Source organism: Oculina patagonica, chromosome 1, assembly GCF_052425735.1.
Source record: "Oculina patagonica isolate OP01 chromosome 1, crgOcupat, whole genome shotgun sequence".
Taxonomy (NCBI): Eukaryota; Metazoa; Cnidaria; class Anthozoa; order Scleractinia; family Oculinidae; genus Oculina; species Oculina patagonica.
In genome coordinates this window covers 23,986,034-24,007,797 of record NC_135758.1, presented here as the reverse complement: position 1 = coordinate 24,007,797, position 21,764 = coordinate 23,986,034, and the positions used below count along the sequence as shown (strand labels likewise).

Genomic DNA, 21,764 nt, shown 5'->3' with positions numbered 1-21,764 from the left:
GCTGTAGGGCTGTATATCCCCACCCCCGCCCCCTTCGCGAGGAACTCCCATTTAAAAATGACCTGACGGGGTCGACGGTCGGTGTTTTGTGAAACTGAACCTTTAAAAAGGTAAGAAAATCTCGTAATGTGAGCGTGGCTTGAACTCGTTTTCAAGTTCCTTCCATACTTTTTTCCTGTTCAATACCCTATAAGCGATACCAAACCATGTAGTTTAACCCCTGGAAGGGACGAGGATCACTGTGTCATGTTATATGAAGTACTTCCCCAACCTGGGCCCGACAAGAAGCAACGAAACAAGTGACGGAAAGAAATTAAGATGACGCCCGAATTCGAGAATTTTGATAAGTTTCAAAAGAAAACCATAAACTTTATATTTGTATACCTTTGTTTTAATTCTTTATAATTTAGTATCACTATGTATACCAACTTATTATATGACAAAATATATTTTTTTATACTACACTATACCAACAATAGAATTTCCTTATTATTTGTGCAAAACTATACAAATATGTTTTGATACAGAAACCGATATTCACATAAATTACTTTCCTTACAAGAATTTTTAACATATCTATTTGTAATATACATGGAATCTTTTATAACCAATGCTGGTTACATTTAATTTGGTATATTAAACTAAAGGCAATCTTTAGTATAACTATGTAGACAAATACAATGCGCTGACCAGTGTGGAATAAATCTTTGATATAAAACTGTACAAATTCCTTTTGAAATTGCAACTGATCGTTGCAATTTATTTCTCACTCCCCCCCCCCCCTTTGCATAAACATTTTTAGTACAGTCCCAGCCTTCTCTCATCAACTGTCAAGGTAGCTGATGTTTGTTTACTGTAAACATTCTATAACCAGGTTAAAATCTATGCTGTACAACAAAATTATGAGTTCTTGTAGTCGAGTGCCTATCCTATTCGAACAATCCTAGACTCTCGATACATGCATATTGGCGAGTTTTGGTCCAAAACAATTTCAAACTCATGAATCTATCATTCACCCCCCTTCACTCTGTTGATTCGTGTTTAAATAACACAATGTTCAACGACTTGCACTTCAGAGTTTAAGGTATTTAAAAAGCACCCTCAAAGATGCGAGCTCTGATTGGCTTATAAAGCCGTATTTCTAAAAATCATAGGTAGAAATTAGCCTGGGTGTGCTGTGAATCGTCTACTGAATGCCAAAAAAAAAAAAATAATAATAAATAACGCAACGTAATTTGTTTAGCTCAACAACTTAAATCTCTACTTAAATAATTAAACTACTCGACCCTTTTCTGTATGCGATAGCTATTCCCCGAAACTCGTAGTTTAAATAGAAACAAAGAAGAGTTTCTATTGACTATTTTTTTTAAGGAAAAAGAAAACATTTTTCTGTGGCTCTTAAAGGTTTTATAATCAATGTTGAAAGTTTGGGAGAACTCAAAATATTTCTCAATACCCCCAGAAACAATTAACACCCCCAAAGGAAAATGTTTTCTATTCCTTTAAAAAATACACAAAAGCACAAAACACACTCTTCAGGTCATTCGTATGTTTGATGAATTTCTCTCCAATAAATCTCCCTCGAAAACCAACCGCATTCCTCGCCTCTCCCACTGAAACTTTCAGTGGAACGGGGTGGGGAATGGATGTGGTCTCCGAGGGGCCCAAGTTATGCCAGCTGAGTATCTAAGACCCCATATTTTCCATATTTCATGGGGCCCGGTGTAATGGTCCGAACACTGCCCTTTTTAGAATAATAGCAATCCGGTGGGCGCTTGAACACGACCCCAAACTCCGGTGGGAGAGGGGGTGGGGGTGGTGGAGGAGCAAGTCTCTGTGAAGTCGTTTCCTCTGGAACTGAATCAAGGCTCTTAGCTCTAGTCATAACTGGCTGCTTTAGTCTTGTTGGAGCATCGGTGATGTGGTTCTCTTCAGATCTTCTAGAGAGACCAGGGTCACTATGCACTGTCGAGGGCTTCTTTGGTTTCCAAGAATTATGAAGACCGCTGAAGAGTCCACGAGCACTGAAGAAGAGTAAGCCAGCAGTTCGACTAACAAAACTAGCAGGGCTGGGTGAGTCGGCACTGGATGGACTGTCAGGGGGAGGCTCAGGAGTGTTTGATGCCTTTCTCTTGCGATTACGTTTCTTCTTACTCTCACTAGGATTGCAAGAGTCAGCCTGCAGGAAAACAAACAAAAACACTTAACTCAACATGTTGATCAAAATGGTAATTCTCCTTATTGACTGCAGAACATTCCCTTAATATTGCTTATAAGAATTAGATTTTACATCAAGACAATAATCCCTTGTTGATGATTATATTTCTTCTCACCACCTATCTGTAAGACTGTGTGAAAACGTTTCAAGGAGAAACTACATGTCGCCTATTCTCGAGAATATCAGAATAAAATTAGAAGCTGACACCAAACAAAGTCAATTTTCCAATGATTCATGAAAGGTAGCTAAAAATGGGAAATGAAATCTTTCTTTTCAGCTTTCCTACATAAATATTGTAAACAGTACACAAACATATATTTTACCATACCAAAGACACCAAATATGATGTTTAGCTAGCCCCATGTTCATAAGAGTGTATCAACAAAACACGGCTACATGTACAAGAAGGCATGTGCAAGGAACAATGTTCTAATGGTTAATTCATTGGATTCTGAATCAACATGGCTGGGTGATTGGAGCCCTTGCCAGGGTCCGGTCATATATGTAAATTTTACTCTACAGTGCCTCTCTCCAATTGTGAAAGACAAGCATTAACAACAAATGGGGCTACACCTGTATGTGTCAGAACGGATAGACCATTTGGCTTCTCCTGTCCCTACGATTGGGTCAGACACTGGAGTAATGCTTAAACTGTTTTATTATCGACAGCAGAATTTGCAGTTACATGTACGGTATGTCTTGGAGAATGTCTTGCATGCAAACAGTTTGATAATCTGACCTTGTTTAGTTTGTTATCATCTGGAGTGGTGCTGGCCCCAACAGATTCTGGTTCAGGAGTCTTTCCAAAGCTACGCAGCAGCTGCTCTCTTCCACTAAGAGAAACTAAAAGGAAATGATAAAAATGTTAAAAATACTTTTAATATTAATTTTAAGTCTCTCAGGTCATGACTCAAGGGTCTTTTTACAAGTGATAAAGCAATGGCTTATACAGTGTATATGTTTACAATCTTAGAAATAAATAATAAATAAACATTATCCTGCTTATAAACGTTTGTGCTGTTAGTAAATTTGGAAAGCTAATATGAGTTTTTTCTCTTGCTGTCCTTTGTCATTAGTCATTCATTGAAGCAAAGGTAAGATTTTTATGATAAAGGGTATATTCTTCTTTACCTTAAGGAGACATTCTTTTTGGGGGATTGGGATGGGGAAGAGATTGATTGAGAAACACAAAGAGCACGTTTGAAGGGGTCTAGATTAAGGGTTACCAATCAAACTACATTGTAACAATTTCTTCATAGAGATTAATTTAGTAGACATTGGGGGGGGGGGGGGGTAAAAGGTATAAATCCCATTTTACCAGCCCAAATCCCATTTTCCCGCCTACTGTTTTCCCAGTTTTCAAAATCCCAGTGACTCCCAGTTCTAACGTCTTTCTGTCTGTGATTCCCATTCCCAGTCCCAGTGACCCAAATCACATGTTCCCAATGATACAAGTAATTTGCCAAAATCCCAGTTCCCATTTTACCCCTTTAGGCCCCTTATGACTAGTAATATTAATAAAAATAAAACTTACCTGTTGGCTGGAAGGTGCTGTCTTTGTAGCGGCCATCTGTAATTGCCAATCTAGGGGGTCCCTTACCATTCATAATGTGCACAGGCTCTCTGGGTGTGTCAGGAACATTGCGATTGTTGTTTCTCTTTGCAAATACTATAAATAGCATCACGATTAAGACGACTTCGATACAAAGACCAATGACGTGCCTCTCCATCACCTCCTTGTTGAGAGGATCCATGCGCGCCTTCATCTCTGTCACCACACTGGTCAGGTTATCTAACTTGGACTGCAGTTTTGTGATTTGTTCCTTTTGACTATTGATCTGTAAATAAAATTAAACATCAGTTATTAAGAAATTACTGCAGGCCAAGATGAAAATAGGTAAGGGGGTTTGCAGCTTATCAACATCATAATAGATATGAGAAGACACCACATGTACATGCACATCTACTATACAGTGTATGTACCTTTATACCATACCATAAAAAAATACAGCCAATCAGAATACAGGAAAGCCGTTGTATATTCGACGGTATTCAACCCAACCTTCCCATCGTGCTCTGCGATTGTATTCTCGACGAAATTTAGTAAGCGTATTTTCTATGGCATGGTATAAAATAGTTACACAACACTTTCTCGTGGTATACTATGGAATATCCCACTTGTCACTTGTATTTTCTTGGTATACACACTCGCCTAAAGGCTCGTGTGTATACCGAGAAAATACAAGTGACTCGTGGGATATTTCATAGTATACCACGAGAAAGTGTTGCATAACTAGTATGTATTATAATACATTTGTATAAAAGGAGTGTACACAGCTTAAGCATGAAGCAACTACATTGTAGGAATACTGTTGCTTCCATCCCCCCCACCCGAACCCACAAATTGCATGCTTTCCACAGCATTACATGTAGGTGTTGGATTACCCTGACAGTTTGGTGGTACCCATTTGTACACACAGTAGAAATCCCAAGTTCTTAAACCCTTGGTTTCTCGAAACTTCTCATTTCTCAAACCAATTTTCGTTTCCCTTGGATGGTACTTTTCTGTAATTTTTTTGCCGATTTCTCAAAGCAATTTTCATTTCCCCTGGAGTTCAAGAAATCCACCTGGTGGTCAGGATTTAAGGTACAGAGAAAAACTGCGAGAATAAAGTGTCTTGCCCAAGAACACAATGTAATGACCCAAGCCAGATCTGGCTTCTTGATCTGGAGTCCAGTCCACACCCAACAGACTATTCCCCCCTCCCCACCCCCACATACAAAAATCATAGGAAGCAAGGCCAGAAAGAAGCAAGAAATTTAACTCAACTGATGCCAGGAAAGGAAGTCAAGCACAAATACATGTAAGTATTGGTATCATTTTACAGAGAAAATTGTACAAGAATATTCCTCAAACAAATTTAAACTACAGTGTAAATAGTACACTGAATGCATAAATGAGTACATACAACAACTTCAGCCTTCTTGGTAGCATTGGTTAACAGGGCGACTTTCTTTTCAGAACTTTTCTGTAATTCATCTAGTGACTTGCGGTACCTGTATACAGAATAAAGGCGTGTAAGTGAAAATGACATAAGAGATAAAAAAATCTAACAGGATTCTAAATAGCTAACCCCAACTGAAAAAATGCAACTTATACTTACACAAGTTACAATGCCTTCGGCAAAATTGTGATTTTAGGCAGTTATCTTCTTAAGTTTGGAAATTTATCAGCTGAATCAAGCCATTGAATAATTATTTTTTGTCAATCATTGTGTAGCACATGCACACCCATTATTTTTTTCAGTGCAAAATGACATTATAGAAAGACTTAGAGTGGGTAAACAGGCACGAGCACAAGACAGAAAGGGATGTTTCCTTGCTTGCAATTGTTTTTCCTCCAGACTTTGGCATCAACTTATCTCAAACTCCTGTCCACAAAATATAGAAGCCCTGCCAGGGGGGGGTTCTTGTGTGGCTTGTCTGAATTTGAAAATGTTTCGTGTCGCTATTTTATCACTCTTCATGTCGCTGTCAGTAACTAAATTGAAGGGGATCATTTTCCAAGGATGATATGGCACAGACTCAACTTACCTTTGATTTAGTTGTTCCATGTACAGTGTGCTCATATTCAGGTTCTGCTCCAGAGCCTTGATCTTGTTACTGAGACGAACAAAGATAGATTCCTTGTGCCCTCCTGAACCAACCGCTGTAGACATACCAGCTGAAGAGGCTGCTGCTTGCTGTGCCTTACTGAGCATGGTGGCATCGAGGTTGGCATCCGATGCTGCTGCAGTAAGCTCCTGGGTACTCACACTTGCTATGGGAGGAGCTGGCAATGGAAGAACAGAGTCTAAAAGGTCATTATTGTTGCCGATTGGCTGAGAGGCAGGCTCAATTGACGGCTCTACGCTTTGAGATTCCACTGCTATGGTTGGTGTCGGGCTTTCAGGGCCGCTTTCAGGGCCACTCTCGCGGCTTTCCACATTAGGAGAAGTCTCTTTCTTTTCAGCATCTTCAGTTTCAACTTTGGCGTCCTCAGAGTCAGTTACATGCTTGTCTTGTGATGCACCATTTAAAACTGGCAAAGCGTCTTTTTCTATTGCTTCAGGCAATTGTGCTGTCCCTTCTCGTCCTTCTTTGTCAGTGAGTTTTGTCTCTAAAACATCAATATCTGGAGAGGAATGTTGGACCATGTGCAGTGAGTTTGGAGCTTTGCATTCTGTTGGTGTTGGTCCAACTTTATCGTCTTTACACGTACTCTCACCTACTTTATCTGGTATAATATCCTCTTTTATCTTGACAATCTTGGGAACTTCCTTAACTTCTACATCCTGGGCAGGTTCATTAGAAGTCTCCTTATTTACTGATGGGGAAGGTTGGATATCTGATGTTGTTGACTCGCTACTTGGCGGTAAGCTTTGCTGCACAAGTGGTTCCTTGTCACTTTGCTTCTCATCGATACCAGACTCTTCTTTTACATCATTGACTTCAGATTCCTTAAACACTGGTAATTCTGAACTTTGAAGTGTCATAGTGGAGGAAGATGATGACTGAGCAGAATTTAAAGGTGTTTCCGTGACAACTGACACTTCTGCTAGAGAAGGGGTCTGGTCATCAGATGTTTCACTCTTTTGTGTGACCAAACTGTCTATTGACTGACTAGGTTTTACAATTCTAGAAGACACACCACCAGGTTCTACAACATTCAATGGACTAGAAACAGTGCTTTCACTCTTCACTTCCAAGCTGCTGGAAGAAGGTTCAGGGACATTAACAGAAAATCCTTGGTTTTCCTTTTCTAATGGGGTATGTTTCTCTACCAAGCTTTCGCTAACAGATGGTTTGTCCTGGATAGTCACTTTTAGCTCCTGTTTGTTCACTCCATCCTGGTCGACTCTTTCTATGTTTTGGTGAGGTTCATCATCCTGCTTCTTTAACTTGCTATTAGAAAAACTGGTTGTGTTAAAAAGCTTAGTTTTCTTACTGCTGATACCATCTACAAGAAAAGTAAAATCCTGGTACTGCTTCTTAGAGAACAACAGTTGTCCCATAAAACACCCTAAACAATATTGTCCAATTGCTTGAGCAAATGTCTGACAGGGAGTTAAAGCAGTGCTGGTTGTATTTGATTTCTCATCACTTTCCACTTCTTGACAAAGTGAACTATCCACACTGTTGGTGTTAACAGATATAGATTTTCCGTCTTTTGAATTTGCGTGTTTTTTACCACTGGAATCTTGTTCTACTGATATGTCACTAGCATTGCTAGTCTTGTTTTCCACTGGTTTTTCCTCAAGTTCTTCGTGACCAACAAGAGTCACAATTTTGTTCTTGCTTGCATCTTGCGATTCACTGTTGCTTGACGCTTTCTCACCGCTAGCATCAGGGATGTCTAGGGCATCACCTTTCTCCATGGTATCATCATCTTTTTCTTTATCATGCCCATTACCAGTTATTTTCTTAACAAGACTAATAACAGTGTCAGCAGCTCGTTCAAGGATATTCGGCTTTTTAGGTTCATCTTCAACCCTAGCCCCAGGTTCAGGTGGTAATACCGGCACATCTGAATCACCGTCAGAGTTGTCATTATCATCCTGTCCATCTGTCTCGTGATCTTCCAACTCCTCCATCATACTGCTGCCATACACACGTAGAAGGCTCAGGGGACAGTAATGCTCTGAGCCAAAGTGACTCAACATCTCTACCTACAATGCAAAGCAAATACACAACATTAAATGACCACATGCACATGTAAATGTATATGGCAAAGCGTTTTGTAAAGAAAAAAACATACATGATTGTATTCTCTTAAGGGGTTTCACATCAGTATTCTACATTTTTTGCAATGGCAAGCGTGATTCACAGTTAAATAAAAATTGGCTGGCAAACAATTTAAGTCAAATTGTGGTACATGCACATTTATTTCAGGGTGATATAATTGCCTTTTTTATCTATTGAAGAAAGAGCATGAAAGAAAATAAACTGAAAGTGGCAAAATAAACAACAAAAGCTAAAATGTCTTGATTAACAGGGTAAGGTTAAGTCTGCATCGAGCCTAGTGTCCCATACAGGCCAGAGCTTATCCCAGTTTCTGTGGTATGAAGCGACTAGGAGTATTTCTACTCCCCCCTGGATGGGGTGCTTGTCCATTGCAGGGTTACCCCCCAGCAATAGTTCCTCGGTACCCATTAATACACATGGGTAGAGAGAGTAAAGGTAAAGAACCTTGCCCAAAAACACAACACAATGTCCCCGACCAAGTTCAAACCCGGCCCGCTCAATCCTGAATCCAGTATCAATGCTTACCATTAGTTCATCGTACCTCCCACCTTGATTAACATGGTTGGAAAATACTGGTAAACTGTCAATAACACACCGAAACATTGATTGTTTTTTTAATGCATGTTATTTGTGTTTGATAGTTGGCTTATCACTAAGCTGTACTGTTTGAGTATGAGAACCATACCTTAAAGTACTTGGCATAAATTGGTTCATCTAAGGGAAAGGTCTGTATTGTTCTCTCCTCACGAGCTTGAAATGTTCCCAACATTGTCCACTCTCTTGTTGGATACCTCTTGCTGACGTAAACTCTAAAACTCTCAGGCGTGGACGAGAACAGTTCAAAGTTGGCAATCTGGATGCTTTTAACATGGGCTACATCACACAGTTCAACAACAAACCAAACTTTTGCACTGCATGGATTTAGCATATACAAGTCCTTGTTCTCTACCAGAATACTGTCAGCATTTGATGCCTCCTCATTGTGACCAAGAATCTTTGCGCCGCAATCCACAGAAGCATAGTTGCTCTGTTTTCTTTCCTTGACTTTCTTGGGTTTAGGTTTGTGGGCGGTTCCACTGGCATTCTCGGCACTCTGTTGTTTGCTCTTCTCCTCCTCCTCTTGTAAAACTCTTCTTTTGAATTCATCAAATGACGGCATTTCCTCATCCTCCTCTTTTGGTTTGCCTTCCTCCTCTGCTTGATTCAAAGCAGCTGTAATGCTATCTTCCTCCTCCTTTGCCACTGCAGGTGTAGGTGGGGTAGGAGCCGGTTTATCACTGATTGGAGTTGATGGGCTGTAAAATTGCAGTAGTGGACATTAAAGCTACATACCGGTATGTTTATTATAATTAAGCCCAGAGGGCTTACTTCTGTTGTAAAATTTCTTGGGGAGGGGGAGAGTAGGAGTGGGGGAGAGAGAGGGGACATTGCTGTTTAATATTGTCAAGCCATGAAAGGGGAAACCTTGAGCCATACGGCCCATACTGCCATCTGGAGCTTTTCCCGAATTCTGTAGCATTAAGCGACTAGGAGTATTTCTACTCCCCCCTGAATGGGATGCTGGGGTACCCCCCCCCCAGCATTATTTCGCTGGTACCCATTTATACACCTGGGTGGAAAGAAAAACTATGAGAATAAAGTGTCTTGCCAAAGAACACAACACAGGGCTTGTACCCAGAATGTTCGATCCGGAGTCCGGCGCACTAACCATTAGGCCACCGTGCCTCCCACATTTGTCAAGCCTTACCACCCTAGAAAATGTGGATGGGGATTGAAACAGAGGGGGCACTTAAAACAGTAACCAGGGATCCATATTCGTTTTTTCTCCAAGTCGTCAGCCGGGCAAGTATGCAAGATGACATACTTGCCCTGGCAAAATTTTACTTGCCCGTTCAAAAGTGAAGAATGGTGACCGTACAACAAGTAAATGAAAAGTTGACTTTTTTGTTATTATCACATGTATGTAACACTGTGTAAACATAAAAAAAAAAAAAAAAAAAAAATGAAATCTACAAGACAACGAATCTGTTATAATAAAGTTTGATTCACAAGTATTTGTTAATGAGACTTTTTACTTGTCTACCTTGGCTGCCGGTTTACAAATTTCACAAAACATCACGCCCCCAAGCGGCTTGTGATGTTGGTGGAAGCGTATGATGCGGGCACAAATGAAAGCCAGGGCCTCTTCGACTGCAACCACGGAAGAAAAGAACGCTTTTGCTCTTCTTATTCATATTTGGTTTGTTTTTCTGAAGTGTTAACATTGTTTTTATTTCTTTGCTGGCGGTGCCAGACCAAGATAACGGCAAACTTTGATCAAAACATCAGCTGATGCGATCGCCTCGTGTTTTCGCGGATGCAGCTGCAATACAAAATATCAGCGGTTGAGAGCTTGAAAATTGAGCCTGCAGTGATTTCATTGATGGAAAATACCGCATCAGCCAAGATGGTGGCCAAAATTATGATTTTATCACGACAGAAAGTTGCAAATAATTTTCTGTTTTCAAAAAGTTTTGAATGGATGACAAGTGGTCAGAACGCAAGTAACTCATAAGAAAACTTAATAATTGTTTTTTTTTATTAAGTCAAACTTAAGTCATCCAGCGGACGAGTTTATGTAATCTTTTGGTCGTCCATACGATTTTTTAGTCGTCTCGGACGACCGGACGACTGGGAATATGGATCCCTGAGTAACTGTTTTTTACTACTACCCACGCTTCATCAAACTATAAAAAACCAACTTACGCAGAGTCAACAGCAGATGACAAAACTTCTGGCTCTTTGGTTGGAACAGCTTCCGAGTAAATGCTTCCTTTATCATCTTGAGCACCCTCTGATGACTGTACCTGCCCTGGATTACTAGGAGGAATCAGGATCACAGAGGAGAACACATAGTTATTATCCTGTGAATGGGAAACAATGCTGCTAGCAGTGTTTATGGCGGCAGTGGAAGGCTCTGCGTCATAGCTTGGAGTGGCAGGAGCCACTGTTGGAGTGACAAGTTCCTCCAGTTCTGATGTAGATGATGAGAATGGCGATAAAATCTCTTGCTGAGGAATTGATTTCTCATCAGTATTTTCAGAGTCTGAGTGCTTGGTATCTTCCTGCAAAAGAGGGAAAATTGAACTTGTGATGAAAACCGGCAAAAGACCAACTGCATTTAAGCTAAATTTCACTCTTTAAGTAATTGCAAATTTCAGTGATTTGCAAACTCTGAAATTCAAAATCCAACTGACAATTGCATTTTCGCTGCCTTCAATCATAATTATGGTGACAGCCAACGGACCATGAAAAACAGAAACAAACAAAATGGATCAAAATCTACCAATCACAACTGAGTGATGTGACCTTTTGACTCGGTTGAAGTGAACTTCTGTTTCCCTAGGATGATTGATGGCAGCAAAAAGCATAAAGGGAGGTTGGTAGAGAATTGAATTTCAGAATTCGCATATCACTAAAAACTGCAAGAAAATTATACAAGTTCATAAGTTGTACATGCATTTCGTTGAATTCAAAGTTGTGACAATGCAAATTCCAGACCTGTTGTAATTAACTTTTACTAAAACTTCAAACAAACAAACACACAAACAAACAAAGCTACAACTTGTAAATGTAACTGCAGAAACTACTATCATGTTCATACGTGCATGTACACTGTTATACACTAAGATGTTTCACATAAATGACCTTAAGCTTAAGCTTTGTGATCCTTATTATAAAGTTTTGGACAAGTAATGTGCACATGGACACAATTTGGTTGTGATGTCATTTTGCATAAGACTACAAGTACGTAAACATGGCATGATCCATGCATCAGATTCTATTTTAAAAAGTTGTCTTTGATGGCTTTATTTTTTCTGTTTACACAGGCTGATGCAAACACTTGAGAACGTTTGCAAGAATTAAAAGTACTTAATAATAATATAAACTGTAAACTCTCTCCAACTTTCTCAAGTAATGAAAGTGGAGATACACTTTAACATTCTCTATTTCTTTAAATTAAAAAAGTGAGAAAACATACTGCAACAGTAACTATAATTTCTCACAGAACTTAGTAACAATAATATTTTAACTGAATTTTTATCCAAATTCTTTACATTCTTAATTATTTATGGCACATGTGTAAGTTAACACTTGAAAGGGTCACAGGTACATGTCAAAAAACATTTGACATCCTGTAGCATGTTCAATTCTGGTTGAATTCAAGTCATAAGAAGGGAAAACAGGTTTTGATAGAATAAACAGAGAATTAAGCAAGAATGGGTAATAGGGAAATTAATAAAACAAGGCCACAACTGGAATAAACAGGATAATAAGAATGTTCTTTTGTGACAAAGTTGTGAAATAAAAACAATCCATAGTAAATGGTATTATATATCTGTTTCTTGTGCAACTAATTTTCACAAAGCAGAATCTTTAAAAATAATGTTGAAACACTTGCATATACAAGTTTATCAAGTTAATGAAAATAAATAAATTTCCTTGTAAAAGGGATCAAAAAGCCACAGTGTGGTAGTAATAACTTTGATTATTCTGTTTAAAAAACTTACCAAAAGCAACATTAACAAATAGTCATTTCCCTCCCAGAGTCAAACCTAAAATTCATAGTGATTTCTGTACATTTGACTAGTGTATTAGTTTAAAGTTGGGAAATGCCTGTGTAGATGTACATGTATGTCTTGGGGTACTGATATATACATGGCGAACAATTTCATACATCATGGCCGCCGCGCATGCGAGTCGCATGTCTGCGTGGACTTAGATTATATTTTGGTGCGTGTGTAATTACAAAGAACACAGTGAAAGGTGGACTTACCTCAGTCGAAATTTCGCTTCTATGCATTATGAATAAGAATTCCTTTAGGTTCCCAAATCCAGTTTAGAAGAGCCATATATTATCTTGCTTTTGAGCGATCTTGTTTACAAATATTTGGTGTATCGACGGTTCCCAATGCGTTTGAATCTACTTCTTTTTCCGAGAAAATCCGCCATAATTCTTCTCCTGTTTCCCTCAAAATTAGTGCGAAGGTGCTTTCGCAAAATGTCCGTAGCAAATGTCCCGTTGCTGATGTTTAATGTTCCCAGATCTGAATCGCTAGATCGACAGCCGAAGTCGATTTCTTCACCGAAAACAGCGTATAAAAAGCAGAATTCATGGTTCCTAGCACTCCTAAAAATAGGTTAAAATATCCTTCTCAAACTAGGCGAGTTCATCCAGGTGTTAACTTCGTGCGCTCCCTCGAAAATCCTTCGTAAAACCATGTGAAAATGGCTTACTTCGTCCACCATTTTGAAATTTTTCTGCTAGCCAGGTAGCCTCTCCTTGTGTAACCAAGGCAACCAAGACAAAATCATTTTGGCGGGCTTTATTCAAAAATCAAGTATTGCAAAAAGAAGTAGATTCAAAATGTCGGACGAATCAAGGAGCTGTATACATGAATATGCAAGAAAAGTTGAGTTCTGTGAACCGGAGCTCAGATATGCGTCGAAAGCTTTGGAGAAGAAACCAATTTTCGCATTAGAAATACCTTATCCATTGCTAAGAGAATGGCATAGAATAATCTCTGAGGAACCCACTGAGAAATACCCACAAGTTATGCTTGACCATCAGCATCTGTTGGATTATGTTGCCCTGTTACAAGTAGCAATTAGGGACCATGCACTTTTCTTTAGTGATGATAAAACTAAGAGAAATGAAATGAACAAAGCTTTAGCAAAAAGAGCTGGTTCAGTAGCAAGCCTCTACAGGACAACAAAAGGTAGAGCAAAAGAGGCCCTGAATGTCAGGGTTAAAAAATTTCACATTTTTGAGGGAGAAGTGAAATCCTCTCAGGATCTTCAAAGGGAAATGACCAGACTAGAGATGGAAATCAATGAATGGAGAAAGAAATGCAACAACATTGAACAGGAAAAAGAGGAATTATTCAAAGAAATGACTCAGACTGTCCAGGAGAAGGATAGAATTATTAGCCATCTTCAAAATACAAATAAGGAATTGGAAGACTATGTGGCAAATCTAGAGAAATTATCCCTCAATGTTGAATACAAAGGAAAGCCACTTGCATCCAGCAAAAACAAAGGAAGAACATTAAAAAATTTTCTTACAAGGGCTGAAACTGCTCTTTGGTTCAGCAAATTTTTTGGACTAGACATTGAAAGCATTCTGGTAAAGGAGAGTGACACAGGTGTAAAACATACTATAGCCATGAAGCAAAGTTTGCCCTGTGATTTGTCAGAAGAACAAGAAACAAACCTGAAGTATGATTCCCTTTCTGTAGAAGAAAAAAAGCAAGTAGAAGAAATTCTTTTCCTGCTTGACAAGTTTTGTGTGGGTGATTCTTTCTTCCATGAACTTACTATGGTCACTGATGGGCTTCCAAAGTCATATTTAATTCAGCAATGTAGAGCCAATTTAAATAAGCTATGCCACATTGACAGCCTGCCAGGAACGGCACCCGGGGCAAAAGTCAGTGCTGTCAAGGAGCTGATAAAGGAGCATGTACAAGAGTACCTAAATAAAAACCCCACAACTAAAAGCATCCAAATCAAAATAAATGGTGATGGGGCAAGGATGACTCGGAATTCAAACTTTGTTTTGTTGTCATTTTCCATTCTACAAACAGGTGATGAGGTTATGAAAACAAAAGGAAACAGAACTTTGGCAATCCTTAATGGAAAAGAAGATTATAGCTCTATGAAAGAATCATTTGGAGGCATTTTCAGTGAAATTAACAGTATGATTACTGAAGCCAAAATAATGGTCAGCAACACTGAAATTGAAACAGAATTTTTCCTTGGTGGTGATTACAAATTCATACTCACCATGCTAGGTTTAAATGCAGCAACAGCTAACTATGCATGTGCATGGTGTAAAATCCACAAAGATGACAGATGGAAAGTATATCAACATTTCAGTTATTTTAATTCAAAGCCACTTTCAAGGTCCTTACAAGAAATCAAGAAAATGTCCGAGAAAAAAAAGGATAATTATGGCTGCTGTGAGAAACCACTTCTGGACATTGAATTAGATCACATAATTGTTGATGAACTTCACCTCCTATTACGAATAACTGATAAGTTAACAAAAAATTTAATAATGGAAGTTGTTGAGTGGGATATTGAGGAAAACTTGGAAAGCACCCGTAACAAACAGGTACACCTAAATAAACTTATTAACAGCATAAGGGCTTGTGGAGTGTCTTTTGATGTGTGGAAGAAAAAGAATGCAGATGGCAAAGAAAGCTCCATTTATGACTGTACAAGTCTCATGGGGAATGACAAGAAAAAACTTCTGTATCACCTTCCAGAGAAAATGCATGATTTTTTGAGGCCTGAAACTGCTGACGAGGTCATAAAACTATGGGTGGACTTTGCAACACTGTACAAAAATCTCAGTAATTGGGAACCAAATACAAGCCCCTCAGATTTTTGGCTGAAAGCAAAACAATGGGTAAACGATTTTAGCTCTCTGGCAGGATTAAGGGAAGGTTATGAGCGGGAGAGAGTTACCCCATACATACACATAATGGTTGCCCACATCCCATGGTTTTTTCAAATGTACAAAGCAGTTAAGATATTTACAGGGCAAGGGGTTGAAAGGAACAATGATGTCGCTAGGTCTACTGTATTGAGAAAATCAAACAAGTGGGACTCTGTTCGAGATGTCCTTCTTCAAGAGTCACGTCAATGGCAGTTAAGAAACAGAGAACGGAATCCTCGATCCTATCAGAAACACAAAGCAGAGTACTGGGAGGAGGAAATATTCAAAAAAAGGAAAAAAAAATCACACCCAGAAATTACAGGTCAATCTATATGTGATCTACAGAGCAGTCAAAGTGCTTTCACACCACAACCTCACTCTGCTGCGCCATCGAGCTCACTTGAAATTACAAAAATGACAGTACCTCAGCTTAAGCAAGAATTAAAGAAAAGAGGAATCAAAGGCATTGCTAAGAAAACAAAACACCAGCTTGTACAATTATTAAGAGAAACAGATTACCAGCGGCTGGGCACGACGGGCGCGTATTTTCCTTGAAACAAAAATGGCGGACCAAGGGAGAAAAAGACCCTCAAGCGGATCAGATTAATACCTAGTTACATAACATATGGCCTGGCCCCTTGATGGAATTCAATAACAATTTCATGAGGAATCAAAGGCATTGCTAAGAAAACAAAACACCAGCTTGTACAATTATTAAGAGAAACAGATTACCAGCGGCTGGGCACGACGGGCGCGTATTTTCCTTGAAACAAAAATGGCGGACCAAGGGAGAAAAAGGCCCTCAAGCGAATCAGATTAATACCTAGTTACATAACATATGGCCTGGCCCCTTGATGGAATTCAATAACAATTTCATTATACATTCATGTCCTTAAGCAAGACTGATGTTAAAAAAGTAAAAAGAGCTGGTTAGAAGGGCCTAGTTATAAATTGTTCACAGGTTCATTTATTTAATACAGCCTTTATTGTCTTTGTCATTAATAAAGCAACAGTCTTGACTGAAACCTACAATGCGTGTGAAAAAAATTGTCAGGCATTTAGGATAGAAAATGGCTGCCGTACAAAGTCAATGGTAAGTTTCTCAAGAGGCATTCTTGGAGGGTTTACCAGAATGCCATTTTCAACTGCAGAAATTTTAGGAGACCATGATAAATTCAGGTGCACTTTTATAGGAAATTTAATCCTAGCACCATCTCCATTTTTGTCTAAACATTGATCCCATAGGTGATGAAAATTACAATGTTCAAAGTCATGCTTCTCTAGCATAGTAGATTTGCCATCTCTGCTAGCCCGACCTTTATCCAGAAAGAGGAAGCGGTAACAATCATGGTGGAAAAACAGAGTTGATGGTCCTCTTGATCTACTTTTTAATTTACATGTAACTGCCAGGAGCAAATGTTCAATATTTTCCTGTAGTCGAGCTTGTGGGATCACTGGTCTTTCAAATGTCCTAAATAAAAACATGGCAGCATAAGGTTTTTTGATCTGGTCAATTTTTTTTATTATCTCAACAAGTATTTTACAGAAGGTGGTACTTCTAAAAAGCATACACTGTATTTACAGACCACTTAAGTACGGAAAACACCAAGTTAAATATTTACCGCACGAGATCGACTGTAAGGTTATCTTCTTCTTCCCAGCTGCAGCTAAAATAGCTGTAACCGTCCCACTTGATAAGGTACTCAATCTGGGAAAACAAAATTATTCTTTTCACTACAAAACGTTCTTTAAATATCAGATCACAATTCTCTTCCAAGGTAACTAGCAGCTCAACTCACAGAATAACAGGCGTTTATTCGTACCTTGTGATCCAGCGATCGCCTCGAAATGACCCGTTCAACTTTAAAATAGTCTCCACGATTGGTGGCCTTTCTTTTTCTTCGTACCGGCTCTAAAAAATCGCTAGTAACCCGCGACAATTGCTTGAAATAGCCGCTTGAGGGCCTTTTTCTCCCTTGGTCCGCCATTTTTGTTTTAAGGAAAACACGCGCCCGTCGTGCCCAGCCGCTGATCAAATCCGTGCCCGCAGTGGCCAACGCTGACAAAATGTGCGTCAGCAATTGCAGCCGCTGACTGTATGAAATTGTTCGCCATGAATAAGTTGGCTAAGTTGGCTCTGACTTTCAAGGTTGAATATTGATGACCCCCTGGGGCAATTATTTTTATTTGCCTCTAAAACAGGTTAAAACATCCAACTCCCATTATAATGGACAGCTCCTGTCAATAACAAGGTGTCTGTAATAACCAAGTGGTGGGAGATGATTGTACATGTGTTGGAGAGAAGCATTATTATCTAACCAGTGTTAGAGGCAAATGTTTTCCTCGAAAAGGAGGTAATTATGCGAGGGAGGCAATCATCTCGCCCTAGTTGTCCAATGGATAGCTAACATTATCCAAAGGATAAATCACTAGCCAGTGGATAGTGTACATGAAGTTTGGTTTGCCAACACCTATCCACTGGATAACAATTTAAATGGTGGATAGCATTATCCTCCCTTTGAACGACTGGGCCCTGAGGGGAAGTATCTACAGCTGTGCATGTAATTGAGAAAATAATATATTCAGCCCAGCATGCATCTGTCTGTCTTTTACACATGTATAATGAACAGTGTACTTCCTCGTTTCAAAACTACTAACAATATCATCTTAAATTACTACACAGAACTGAGTAAAGACATTTCAAAGACCACAAAGAAGCAAGAAATTTCCTAGTAAGCCTGCATAAATGCTGCTCCCTTCCTCAGCTTTTAACATGTGCACATATTAATTTATAAGTTAACATTTAACAAGTTATATTGGGCCACTTAAAAATTGTTTACCATAATATTGCAATGAAATCTAATCTTACTTTTTACAAAATTAAAAATAGGAAATGTGACAGACATTTTGGACAGGTTTACCAAGATTTCATAACTCTCTTACACTTAGGTTTCCAAAGTAACTTAGTGGTGATTTGATTAAGGTGAAATTTAAAATAATATTATGCTGAAATATTAAAAAAGTTAATATTTCCATTGTGGAGGCCCGATTATAATCTATTGATCTCCGTCAAAATTTGATTTTTTTTTCAAGTTTTGTCAGAGGATAAGCTTACTCTCTCTACGACGATTGTAGCAAAATGAAATGGAATAAGTTAAAAATAATAATGACAGTAACAAGATTGCCCAAGCTTCGGAAAACGTGCTCAATTTAGACCACAGCTAAGTGTTAAACACTGCACACATTTTCCAATTTTTACAACAGATCAAGGAGAAATATAAATACAGTGCAGAAATTTGTAATAGCAATGATTTAACAATAAAACCCGTACTGTCCTCAGCTGCTCTGAATACGGTCAAAATACTAAACTTAGCTGACAATTAAATTTGTCGTTCTGTACACTGAAATCAGAACAGATGTTGAACATTCTAAACTGGTTCTAAACATCCCAAATCTGAAAGATAGGAGAATAATCTTAAAGTGAAAGCTTGGACAAAATTGTGATTTCCTTCATTCAATACAATTCTCCATTGAAACGGACTTCTAACTAACATTCTTTCGCTGATCTAGGCAACACAATGACTTACTGTGTTTATCACGAAGGTTGATGACTCCGACAATTCCGGTTTTCCCTGCTCAGAGATGTTCGAAGCTTCCTCGCTCCCGTCCGGGGCATGAAGGCTATAAATGAAGCATAGGTAAGAGTTTTAGTGATTGTAAACTTCTTCAAACATTACGAAACGACGAGTTTATACGCGCTACAACTTTACTCACCGGCCGATATAAGCGATGAATAGAAGCAAAAATAATAAAGCTGAAATAAAATTCATAGCAAAAAAATGACTCAGGCTTTTGTTATAGCCTGATCCTTGATATTTTACGAAACATGGCGAAATAACTGCCATCTGAAGGGCTGTAGACAACGTGGTGAATCATCTCACTGCAAAATCTGTGCCTTGCACCTGAAGCAGGCTCCATCTTGATGACGTGTTGTTGTGGACCGGTCAGACTGGTTCGCATCAAATGTCGAAACCGCTGGTCGCCAAAACAAAGGCAAGCAATGCGTGCAAAGAAATCCTGCCAGAATGAGTCAGGTCCGTACGGACGCGGATACCGTATGTCCCATTTTGCATTAAAATCAGAGCATAATAAAGAATCGAATAGAACTTTAAGACAAAGCGGGTGATTTCGAGTGCGGCACATTAAAGAGGGTCCAAAATAGGTTTGGCGGGATGCGAAATGGGGCTCAAAATCAAGGCGGGATGCGGGATGTAAAAAATTCTAGTGGCGGGATACGGGATGAAATTGTTTTGGCGGGACCGGGATGTGTTCCTTTTAGTAGGCGGAATTTGTGATGTTCTGAAATTTAAGGCGAGATGAAGTATCAAACACGATCTTTGTTGATACATAAACTTTGTTTCGAAGCCTGTTGTGTTTCTACCAAAATAAATAGTTTAATTATAATTTCTCGACCAATTATAAACAACGTGACTAACTTAGGTATACAGAGCAGGAGTTCCCCGTGCACTTTAATATGGTATTTAAAACAGTTTTAATTTCTCTACCGATTAAAAACAACGTGACTCTTAAACGAAGTACACAGAGCAGGAGTTTCTCGTGCATTTTGATAGAACCGATAAAACTACAGTTTAATTTGTTGACAGATAATGTCAACAAATGTGACTAACTTAGTACATATGCCAAGTACATGTGACCAACCTATATACACACAAAACAAACGTGACTCTGAACTATGTACACAGAGCAGGAGTTTCTCGTGCATTTTTAGTCGACAGATTAAAAAGCGATATGACTATCTTAAGTACACATGCCAAGTACATGTGACCAGCCTATATACATACAATACAAACGTGACTCTGAACTATGTACACAGAGCAGGAGTTTCTCGTGCATTTCCTGTCGACAGATTAAAAAGCGATGTGACTATCTTAAGTACACATGTCAAGTACATGTGGTCAAACTAAGTACAAAAGAGCAGGAGTTTCTCGGGCATCAACAAATTTGATATTTTCATTTTTTAAATAAACCGTTCTCCCAAACAAATCGTTTATATTTCGAGGGTCGTGTAATAACATACAACTGGTATCTCAGTGTGCTGGCATTCATCTTCTGCGGTTTTTTCAAAAGTGGGTTTGCATCTCGCTCGGCTGCAATGATATCTGAGCTAATTTGCCTTATATGCTTGCCCGGGTATGCTTGTACTTTGATAATCAGAATGTAATATGTTAGTTGGTTGCCATTGCGTTTATCCACTGGAAGCTTTTGCCTGTTAAATCTGCTGGAAAAATTCCCTTCATCAGGGATACTTTAGAGAGATCGCTGTATTTACGAAACATTTTAAGGACCAATTCTTGTTAATGGTGCAGGGGAGTTCTGACTACATAAGTTCTCCGTCGAACATTTAAGAAACCGAGAGATTCGCCGAAGTTGTCAAAATTCTCTCCTTTACTGTCGCCACAGTCGCTATTACAACACAAGAGTCTTGTCGTTCGTCACAATTTTATTTCTTCTATGTCGATGTTAAAATGCTCTGTCGCTTCTCGAAATTTATCCTAGCAGGACCTCGGAAAAGAGCCTAAAACCAGCTTGCAATTTAAGGTCTTTTAAAGTTGTTTATCAATTTTAACTCTTTTAAAGCTCAAAATCAAACTGTTTTCACTGCGCATGCAACCGGTATTTTCTCCAGGTAGAGAAAAATCAACTGTTTCCCGACTAGTGTAACAAGAACAGCAGAATCCCACCCTAGAAGAAAAAGCAACTGAATACGACTCGGGCAGTGGATGAAACTTGTGAGCTCGAGGGTGAAGGTTTTGTAGAAGAGAACAGTGGTTTCACCATCAGTAAGCTACTTTTAAGTCTGTCGATTTGTTTTACAAATCCTATGCCTGTAGTACTAAGGTGAAAAAGTATCAAAATCGCATTAGTGGCATAAGTGGCGTTCACAGCCGTAGCTCAGTAATACGATTTCCATATTATGAAGCAACTTGGAGCCCTCCACACAGTTGGTCTTGCCTTAGCTTAGGAAAGTAATTTGGATTTCAATAGCTACTAGTAAACAATTAACGTAAACTTCCCTTTTGCATATAACAGACGGAGGAAACTTATCCTTTTTGGCTTCATGGGAAAAAAGTCGATGAATTGAGACGTGAGCAGGCGGGATCGGGATGAAAACTCTCAGCTAGGCAGAATGGCGGGATAAGAGCCAAATAGGGTAGCGGGATGTGGGATTGCAAAAGCCTTTTTTGGACCCTCATTAAAAGC

At 39.0% G+C, this 21,764-nt stretch overlaps 2 protein-coding genes across 2 annotated transcripts; one reads left to right on the top strand and one right to left on the bottom strand.

The window, feature by feature from the left end:
• Positions 1 to 313: 313 nt before the first annotated feature.
• Positions 314 to 19,923, bottom strand: LOC144661770 (uncharacterized). Its single transcript, XM_078522601.1, has 9 exons — positions 19,257 to 19,923; positions 19,070 to 19,163; positions 10,748 to 11,106; positions 8,688 to 9,297; positions 5,813 to 7,926; positions 5,188 to 5,275; positions 3,753 to 4,056; positions 2,958 to 3,061; positions 314 to 2,179 (listed from the first exon to the last, which is right to left on the bottom strand). The coding sequence occupies exons 1-9, from the start codon at positions 19,385 to 19,387 to the stop codon at positions 1,670 to 1,672; spliced, it is 4,314 nt and encodes a 1,437-aa protein (XP_078378727.1). The 5' UTR covers positions 19,388 to 19,923; the 3' UTR covers positions 314 to 1,669.
• On the top strand, positions 13,701 to 16,037 carry LOC144627902 (uncharacterized). The gene has a single exon (XM_078489304.1). The coding sequence runs from the start codon at positions 13,701 to 13,703 to the stop codon at positions 16,035 to 16,037; it is 2,337 nt and encodes a 778-aa protein (XP_078345430.1).
• Positions 19,924 to 21,764: the final 1,841 nt, after the last annotated feature.